The sequence below is a fragment of the Pyrgilauda ruficollis genome, unplaced genomic scaffold (genome assembly GCF_017590135.1).
Source record: "Pyrgilauda ruficollis isolate IOZ18807 unplaced genomic scaffold, ASM1759013v1 scaffold5, whole genome shotgun sequence".
Lineage (NCBI taxonomy): Eukaryota > Metazoa > Chordata > Aves > Passeriformes > Passeridae > Pyrgilauda > Pyrgilauda ruficollis.
In genome coordinates, this window is record NW_024526599.1 from 4,823,348 (window position 1) to 4,832,866 (window position 9,519).

A 9,519-nucleotide genomic window follows, 5' to 3' on the forward strand; every position below is an offset into this window, starting at 1 on the left:
TATGCACTTCCTCTTTCAACCTATGACCTATAGCAGCACTGTATCCTCACTTACATTTGTTTTACTAGGATATCATGTAGGTCAGAAGCTCCTTGTGTTAGGGGCTGGTTTAGTTACTGAAGCTATCAGTAAATATTATTTCCTCTCTCTGAATCAGTAAATTCAGAGAATCCATGTAAATTCATGATTGAGATTACTTTTCCCTGACAAGACTTTCTTAAATGTTGCGTTGTTTTTTGTTGTTTTTTTTTTGTTTGTTTGTTTGTTTTTTTGTTTTTTTGTTTTTGTTTTTCCCAAATTCTTTAGAAAACTTTTATCAGCGGTCCAAAAAGAAGTGTTTGGAGAAGTTTTGTTCTGATTCAAGCTCAGATTGTGGAAGTTCGTCAGGAAGTGTTCGTGCAAGTCGTGGAAGCTGGGGTAGCTGGAGCAGTACCAGCAGTTCAGATGGAGATAAAAAGCCAATGATTACTACCAGGCATTTTCTTCCATCCAGTAAGTTTTGCAAACAGCACAACACAGTAGTGCAGAGAGTTTTAGCCTTCCTGGTGAATGGAAAGGCCTACCACAGCATGGGGCACATGACTTGTCGTTTGTAGGGCACCTCTTAGACAGACAAGGAGAGATGTAAAGAACTTTGTACTTGACAAGAAGTACACACATTTCATGGAGATGAAGATGACTGTCAGGATCCACAATGAGCAATATACACAGTTGTCGTGGAAGGATGGGAGAGCTGAGTCACTAGCCAAAGCAATTTCTGCCTTCGAATTTGTTTCATGACATTATTTGGTTCTTTTTTTAGTATTAAAACTATTTTAGTAATGCACAAATAAGGAATGTGTGAAAGCAGTTCAGATCTGAGGAGGCTGGGTTTGGATAGATGTATTTGAGGTGTAAATAGCCAGAACACCTGAGCCACTTTACTAGTATGAGAAATGGGAGCTGTGCTTCATTACTGCAGTTCTTGAATACATGAATATCACTGAAGTATAGTTGAAAGTCATTGCCACAATTATGCAGAGTCATGTGACACTAGAAGTAAATTTTAAAGTGCCGAAGTGACATCAGCAAACCCAGCTTTGGGTACCTGCAAAAAGACGGTTTGAATTATTTAAAAATATGCAGAAACTTCATGTGTATTTGTGTATGCATAAAACTTTACATTTCTTAATGGCAGTGTGTGATCTGTCCGAACCTGTGATCTAATAGATAACAAATCATGTGTATATGACTGTCCTATTTGTTCAAATTATAAGGCCTCTTAAAAAAAAAGAAAATAAGTAATTCTAAATTCATACTTAATTTGATAGTAACAAGGAACCTCTCCTTCAAGACTGTATGAATCACTTCTAAATCATAAAATACATGTTAAAACTATGGACCTAGGTAGCATGCCTTGAAATTGGTGCAGTTAGTGATAATCCAGTGTGAGAGAAAATTTGATTAACACCATTGATGATTCTATTTGTGTGTATGTATATTCTGTGCATACTTCTTTTTTAAAGATCTTTGATTTTCACAGTCATTCTTTTCTTTAGGAGAGAATATTTCACAAAATGATTTTCCATCTGAAACTCCTATCACTCTAAATCTGTCTCATAACATCTGCAATACCAGGTAAAAAAATTGAATCTACACCTGTAAGGCACTAAAGAAACAACACCAACTTGAAGTCTTGTCTCAGTTTGATAAATAGTACCTGTTGGCACCTGTTATCTTGTAATTTTTTATGATCATCTGATTGCACTTACTAGTTGGAAGAAGAATCTTCTTCAGTACAGGAAAAGATATAAGCAAAATTGATTATGCTGCATAGGTACAATAAAAGCTTCCAAATGGAAAAAAAAAATGGAAATTGGTTTTCCACTTTGATTTCTTCCAGATCCTAGCAACTTACTACATTTCCATTACTGCTTAGTTGTAGTTTATAAAAAAGGTGGGAATAAGACTTTCAAGTTGATGCTATTCTTTTAATGGGAATAATGTACTCCTAGGATATACAGCATGAAAATTGATTCCTCCCTCCCCCGCATTGTTTTCTCCCTCTTTACTGTAGTAGAGATGGCATCTACAAGTTTTATTACTGTGAATCCTCATTTCACTTCTCATTCACCACTCTCTGTTTTCACTAGGAGAAATACTCCTATCCTTTTCCTTTGGGATTCTGGTGCTTGAAAGTGTTTTCTTTTATTCATTTTGACTAGTTCCTTTGGGTTGGTTTTGATAAATACCAAATTCACGCTCATGTGTCTCTGTGTGTCTTCGTGGACATAAAAGTAAACTTACTTGAAAGTTGTTCAAGCATTATAAGAGGTCCTACTGATCTTCATGAACTACAGTTTGTTTTCCAGTTTTAGAGGGCAGCTGTTGAATTAAGTTGCAATAGATTGATAATAAAAATGGGGTAATTAAGGTGTATTAATTTTATTCGTTTTGCATGTGTGATAAGTTTCTGGCTTTTAATTGGAAAAAAACTTTTAAAAATTGCACAGTGGTAATTCTGAAATAGGAAAAATCAGGACAGCAGAAAAGCAATAGCAGTCATGATGGTCATTAGAATGTTTTCTACATCTCTGTGTATTTCCTTTGCAATAGTTTGGATTATGAGACTTAAGAAATTAAATTTTCTTTTCATTCAGCAGAGACATGAACAGCATCCCCCAATATCCTGAAACCTTATGTCCCAATTTCACTGACATAGCTGCAGATCCTGACAAAAATAAAGGTCAGTATTTACAACTGAAGCTGTTTTTCTCACAGTTTGCTAAACAGTTTTAGTGATGTTGCTAATAACATGTGCACCAACTTGATAGACACATTGTTACCAAAACTTGACTTGCTTCTAAACAAGTTTGGTGCAAAGTTAGCAAATGAAGGCTTAAAACCTTGATAGTTTTTGCTTATAATCTTGATAATTTTTGCTGCATCTTCTCTGTGTCAAGATAGCATTTAGCTTTCAACTCATGTTCTAGGTATTCTTTCTTTTTTTCCTCTTTTTGCTGTGCACAGATTAATGTCCAGAAGCAATGCAGCTGCGAGATCAAAAGCACTGCTTGCTGTGTTAAAGTGAAGTTTGGCACCAAATCAAACATGACCGTTTTTTCTCTCTAAATATCCTCACTCGGGACTTGCTCTCTTTGAAAGCAATAATGAGTGAGGTTGTGTAGCACTGTTGAAATTAATGAGTTTTCATTGTTTGTATCTCAGAGGGAAGTAATGTTTGCTTTTTGAGTGCGATTCGTTAAGGCATCATGCTACATGGTGAGGTGGAGTTTGAAAGCTGGTCAGGACGCGTGGTTCTTTGGGCAGCAGCACTCCCTGCCCTTCTGCTGTAGGTTTAACCTGTCTGATAGGATACAAATGCTGATTAACCTTCTTCCATGGTTAGCAATATTAATATATATCATGTGAAGTAATGAAATAGAGCCAACTTTGCCAGCATTGTCTCATGGAATTGCTAATTTGGATTTTTTTCTTTTCTCCAGCTGCCAGTTCTCATAGAGTTGATAGGAACCAAATATCTGTGGGCAGTCAGGACACGCAGTCCATGAAGGGCGGCACAATGAATTTCTGTGCTAGAGGCTAAATACAGCATTTAATGAATTCACAAATTGTCTGGTTGGGAATGGCCCCAGTCTGTTAGAAACCTGACCCTGTTCCTGCTGTATTTGTGTAGTTGGACTTCAGAGGTGGTTAGTCACTAAGGGATTGGCACAAGGAGGCCAGTGGGGATTGCATCCCTGCTGTTTCTCCTGCGTGGAAGTGTGCCACCTAGGCACTGGCAGCTGGACACTTAAGGACCCTCAGTAGGAACTTCTTGCCCTGTTTTGTTGAATTCTGGTTTCTCAGTTTAAGTCTTACATATATCTTTTTTAAAAACTAGAAATTTTGAGATGTGTTTAAAGATGGGCCTTCATCACAAAAAAACTTGCTTAGTAACTCTGGATTTTCTTCTCTAGCAGACAGTCCTTATTTGGTATCTGGGAATAAAGTGTCAGTGTGACAGAATCTGTGGAGTCTCCTTCCTGTTACTCTGCATTTCATTCCCCTTTCCTTTTTTAGGTCTTTACCCAACAGGAGACTTGTGGCCTGCCCAGCCAGTCTGCATGACAAACAGTTTGAACTACAACCTTGAGAATAATATACCATGCATGATCCAAGAAACCCCCTCTGTCCACAACAGGCAAGTTATGTTTTCTCTAAAAAGTACAGATAATGCTTTGTTCAAGCTTCTATAATGCAGAGGACTGTACCTTACTCATAATTTTTGTAAAGGCCGATGATAGTTAAAATAAATTTGTTCTGCCATTTCAGTCTTAGTTCTGGTTGTTAATGCTCTTCCATGAGTACATCATGATTAATTTTACTAATACAAATTCACTGCTGTCCTTATAGTCTAGACCTTTTTTCAAGTTTAATTAAATACTTTTGGAAAGCTATTAAATACTTTCATTTGTTTTGCAGGCAGAGGGCCTGGCTTTGAAATCTGTTGCCCTCTTGCTAAGTGCATAGCTTGTGTATGCCACATGGTGTGTTATGCAGTGTGTACTTGTGTTAAATCACAGGAACAGACATTGTTATAAAGACAAATACTCCACTATAAAGGTGGTTTAGAGATACAAGTTGGTATGTTTCAGGCCCTGTCTATATTTGGGTTGATCTTCTTGTAATGAAGACAAACTTGATTAATTCTTATATTTTACACTGCTCACATAGCAAATTTCAGTAATGAAAGATGTGCCACAAACTAGAGAGCAGAAATACTCGGCCACCACATAGCAGTGAAATATGGCCAGTTCTTCCAGTTGTATCCTGTCATCCAAAATGACAGGAGAAGGACCTGGGGGTCCTAGTGCACAACAAGCTGTCCCAGAACCAGCACTGTCCTTGTGGCCAGGAACGTCAGTGGTACCCTCGAGTGCATCAGGAAGAGCATTGCCAGCAGGGCAAAGAGGTGATCCTGCCCCTCTGCTTGGCCCTGGAGTGGCCATCTGGAGTGGTGTCTAGTTCTGGACTCCACAGTCAGTGCAACAGAGATCAGGAGCTCCTGGAGCACCTCCAGAAAAAAGCTACAAAGTTGTTTAAGGGTATGGAGCATCTCTCTTACAAGGAAATGCTGAGGGAGCTGGGCCTGTTCAGCCTTGAGAAGAGAAGACTGAGAGGGGACCTCATCAATGTCTGTCAGTATCTGCAGGGAGGGTGTCAAGAGGATGGAGCCAGGCTCTGCTCAGTGCTGCCAAGCTACAGGACAAGAGGCAGTGGGCAGAACCTGATGCACAGGAAGTTCCACCTGAGCATAAGGAAGAACTTCACTGTGCAGTGACCACACACCGGAATGGATGGTCCAGAGAGGTTGTGGAGTCTCCCTCACTGGAAATATTCAAGAACCCTCTGGACACAATCCTGTGCCATGTGCTCTGGGATGGCCCTGCTGGAGCAGGGAGGCTGGACCCTGTGACCCACTGTGGTCCCTTGCAGCCTCACCCATTCTGTGACTGCTTTCATATACTTGTCTCGATTTGGACTTCATATACAAAAAATATATGCACATCCATGCAATTATTTATTGATATTTAGTAGTGATATCTTAAGATAGCTGCTTGGCTGAATAGTAAAATTGAAGTAGGGCAGTTTCTTGTGAAATCCTTTTATATGCCTGTCTTGTGCGGACTGATCCAGAGTTGGACTACTTCAAACTCGCTGCATAGCAGGGCCTATTTTACTACTGACATGTCTTTAGGAATTACTTTTGAAAAAATCTTCTTGAAATTCTGAAATTATTTTAATCAAAGAAGTATAACCCCTAGAAATCGATGTGTAGCTTAGAAAATGCACTGTTTAACAGAACTTTAGCACATCTGGTTGGGAAAATAGAAATCTCCATTTTAATTGCTATTCTCAAGCATTCAAATGTATTATGTCTTCTTCTGCTACCTCAAATCACATTATCCATGATTGTGGGGAAGAAGTACAGTTAATTTCTTTTTATGGGGAAGAAAGTTCAACCCAGTTAGGCATTGCAGGAATCTGGTAGCATCATTACAAGTTGTTCATTTTCCCAGAGGAAAAAGAGCTCTGTGAGAGAGATTGCTGTGACTATGTAGTGGCACAGAGTAGATACTGGCAAAATTGACAAGTGGAATGTGAAAAGCCTCATGATCAGTTACAGGCATTTTGCATCCAAGAGCTTTACAATAAATAAGTATTTCTAAGTAATTTTCAGAAGTTCTGCAAATTGTTTCTGACTGCAGATTTTTTTTTTTTTTCTTGAGACAGCTTCATTGACTGGAATGCAGCTTGTGACAGCCAGTTTTCCAACATGTATTGTCCACTAGAGATGAATGAATATGGTGCTTTCCCAGAAGGTAGGATGAAATAAAGCTTATTAATTATCACAGAGCATGGTTGTTTTCCTCTCACCTCTTATGGAACAAAAGGCTGAGCTGGTCTATACACGGGTGTTCATTGCTTTCAACTTTACGTTTTCCAGCTGAGTGTTCTGTAGTAATAAACAATGACTGCATGTGGTGGATGAGAAGATTGGCCTTTGTATAGAGCCTGAAAAGGCAGTATGCAGGACTTCCAGAGGGAATTGACAGAAATGCTTGTGCTTACAGTATTACACATATCTTTTTGCACAATCTTCTTTGTTTCCCCTCTGGCAGGCTTCAGCCTTCCAGTGTGTGAAATACAAGGCCCCTTGTGACCAATTATCTTTCCAGGCTAGAGTTTTTTGGCTTGGGAAGCACACTGGCAGCAGTCTAGAATTCTTTAGCGTTACCTACCTAAGTACTAATGAAAGGTCAGACTGCAGTATCCCAGGCAGCATGCTGATCCCTTGGGTGCTCAGAGCTGAGACATGTTGGCGGTGAGGTCTGGGGAGGTTCTGCCATGCACGTTCTGTCTAATAAAGACTGTATTCTCCAGTAGAGGGACTGCCAAGTCTTTATCCTGTCCTCCTGATAACAATTTGTTACTGGGTCTCTAATACAGAGTGGTAGTCCTGTTGACAGAAATTGATACACTTTGCTGCTGTGCTACCCTGATGCTGCATGAAATCACTGAAGGATTGGGTCAGCCCCAGCCTGGCTCACTGTAAAGAAGATTCAGCATTCCTCCACAGAAGTGTTACTAGTGTTTTATATTGAAAAAGCCTTAGTTTGTCTTCTTGTTTTTATAAATTGCAGAAAACATGAACTACCCCAGTGGCTTCCCAGGTACTGCAGCAATGCAGAATACAGCCTTCATTGACCAGAACTGTCCCTCCACCTGGAATGCTCCTCCCAACATGCCACCTGCCTGGGAGCCTGCCAGTTACGTCAACTCCACAGTGAGTATTGCCACTGTGAGGCGCTGCCTTTGTGTGCTCCTTCAAAGCCTTCCTAGTGTATTCCTGTCTTTTCCCTACCTGTTGCTTGCATGTTCTTCATGAATCTTCTAAGTAGCCTGATGTGCGTGTTTGATGCTGGCATTGGTAGCCCAGGTTTTTCCCAGCTGTTTGTCAAGGATGTTACTGACCTTGTCTGCAAAATTTTGAGATTATCCTTTTGCCTGAAAATTGACTAAAATCATCTTACATATGGAAAAATATTTTGGGCTTATGTAGTCTACTGAGACTTTTTTCTATAAAAATCAATGTGTCCAGTTGAGGCTAAAACCCAAAAAGTGCTGACAGAAAAACCCAGAGAGATTTGAAAATTGAAGAGCTGAATGGACAGCTGCTCTCAGAGACTGACAGGGTTTTTCTTGGTAGGAAATTCAAGCGATTTAAGCTGGATTTGTGCAGATTTCAGAATCTTGACTTTGACCTGGTATCCAGCCATGTTTATGTCATCCCATAGTGCAGTGTAGTAACTTCAGTTCAAGGTGGTCTTTAATTGTAACTATCTCCTCTTCTGCTCATATTTCAAAATCTTCTATTTTAGATTTTTTTTTATTTACTATGGGTTTATTTTGAATGAAACTAACTAAATAAAGCAAGAAATATTTTCAACTGTAAAAATGAAAATTCTTCTATGTTAAAAAGTGGCAAAACTGGTAGAAGACTTTTTCCTAAAATAAACATATATTTTATTTCATATTTTATTCAGGAATGCCAGGAAACACAGAAGGTAGAGATTGGAAAATGCATTAGATAATTCAGTTCATTTCCCTGGCGAGCTTTTCTCCACAATACATTTCAATGTTTCATTCAGTTTTAAAAGTCCCAAGACTTCCATGACCTTCGCTGAGAGACTTCCCTGCAGACTAATACATCTTGCCCTCCAGGAGGTTCTTTATAAGCTTTCAAAATTTTCTAACTAAATTCCCTAGCTCCCAATTACAGTCTCATTTTTCACACTGAATATCCCTTCTGCTCCCAGCATGCACAGTCTTTCTGGACTGAGACATACTTCAGCCCTTTCCTAGTCATTTCTAGGCGTACTTCTCTTTTAATTTTAACTCTCAAAGTATGCATGGTGATCTTTGTGTATCTTCCATTTCTCCTCTATTTTCCTCAACAGTCTGACCATAACTGAGTAGTATATTGTTGTTAGAGTAATATCTGTGCTGTGCAGGGAGGAGCTCATGTGACTTCATTCAGTGGAGGGCCTTTAAACACACACACACACATTAATGCTGCTGTAATATTTTTGGCAGCCATATTTCTTTGTAAACTCCTCTGTCATTTTCTACTTGTGGATTTCTTAAATTTCTGCATAAATGCTGCTTCCTCCCTCCCTCCCATTTAGTACCTAGTATTTCCACATTTTCTTTGGCAAATGGTCCATGTTGCAGTTTCCCATGCTGGTTTTATCTTGCTCTGCAGCCCTACCTCTCAAGCACCCGAAGCTTGTCTCCAATGTCTGGACTTTTTGGTTCCATCTGGGCACCTCAGAGTGATGTTTATGAAAGCTGCTGCCCCGTCAGTGCCACAACTCAACATTCAACTCATGTGGAGAACCAGGCAGTTATGTGTAAGCAGGAATACTATCCGAGGTTTAACCCCTTCCGTGCCTACATGAACTTGGACATATGGACTACAGCAGCCAATCGAAATGCAAATTTCCCACTTTCGAGGGACTCGGGTTATTGTGGAAACGTGTGAAAGGAATTTGACTTAAAAATGTGAATAAAGATGCTTGCAATTTTGATTACTAGAGTAAGCTGGTTGCTGAATAGATTACAATGTTGGTGAATATTTTGGCACTTTTATATTGAAAATAAATTTTTTTTACTGAAGTCTGAGCATTCAGTGCATTTTAAAAAGCACAGCATATTCAGGATGCTGTTATTGTTATGTGAAAGCTATAAATTTAAAATTCAAATTTTTTATCATCGTTAAGGACAGTATTAGTTCTTAAGAGCATCCATGAACCTGTACTGCACATGTTTCTTCTGAAGTTTACATTCTGTGGTATAAACTAGGAGTGGTTTAGCAGTTGTAGGTACAAACTTACACCCATAAGTAATTGCATCTGTACCAAATAGTAACTGGGGACCTACCTGTTGATGCAGATCAGAGAGTTTCCAAATGGT

General features: G+C 39.2%; 1 protein-coding gene across 8 annotated transcripts in view; it reads left to right on the forward strand.

Annotated features, from left to right (window-relative positions):
* TMEM131L (transmembrane 131 like) overlaps window positions 1-9,222 on the forward strand; it is a 79,568-nt gene extending 70,346 nt beyond the window's left edge. For 6 of the 8 annotated variants that reach the window (XM_041479757.1, XM_041479760.1, XM_041479761.1 and 3 more), the window contains 7 exons: window positions 307-492; window positions 1,539-1,617; window positions 2,640-2,725; window positions 4,063-4,183; window positions 6,277-6,365; window positions 7,188-7,330; window positions 8,810-9,222. In XM_041479757.1, the coding sequence (XP_041335691.1) occupies window positions 307-492; window positions 1,539-1,617; window positions 2,640-2,725; window positions 4,063-4,183; window positions 6,277-6,365; window positions 7,188-7,330; window positions 8,810-9,088 (983 nt within the window). In that variant the 3' untranslated portion in view covers window positions 9,089-9,222. The remainder of the gene's footprint in view (window positions 1-306; window positions 493-1,538; window positions 1,618-2,639; window positions 2,726-4,062; window positions 4,184-6,276; window positions 6,366-7,187; window positions 7,331-8,809) is intronic. The other 2 variants (XM_041479759.1, XM_041479765.1) reach the window with 1 other exon arrangement.
* The last annotated feature ends 297 nt before the right edge of the window (window positions 9,223-9,519 follow it).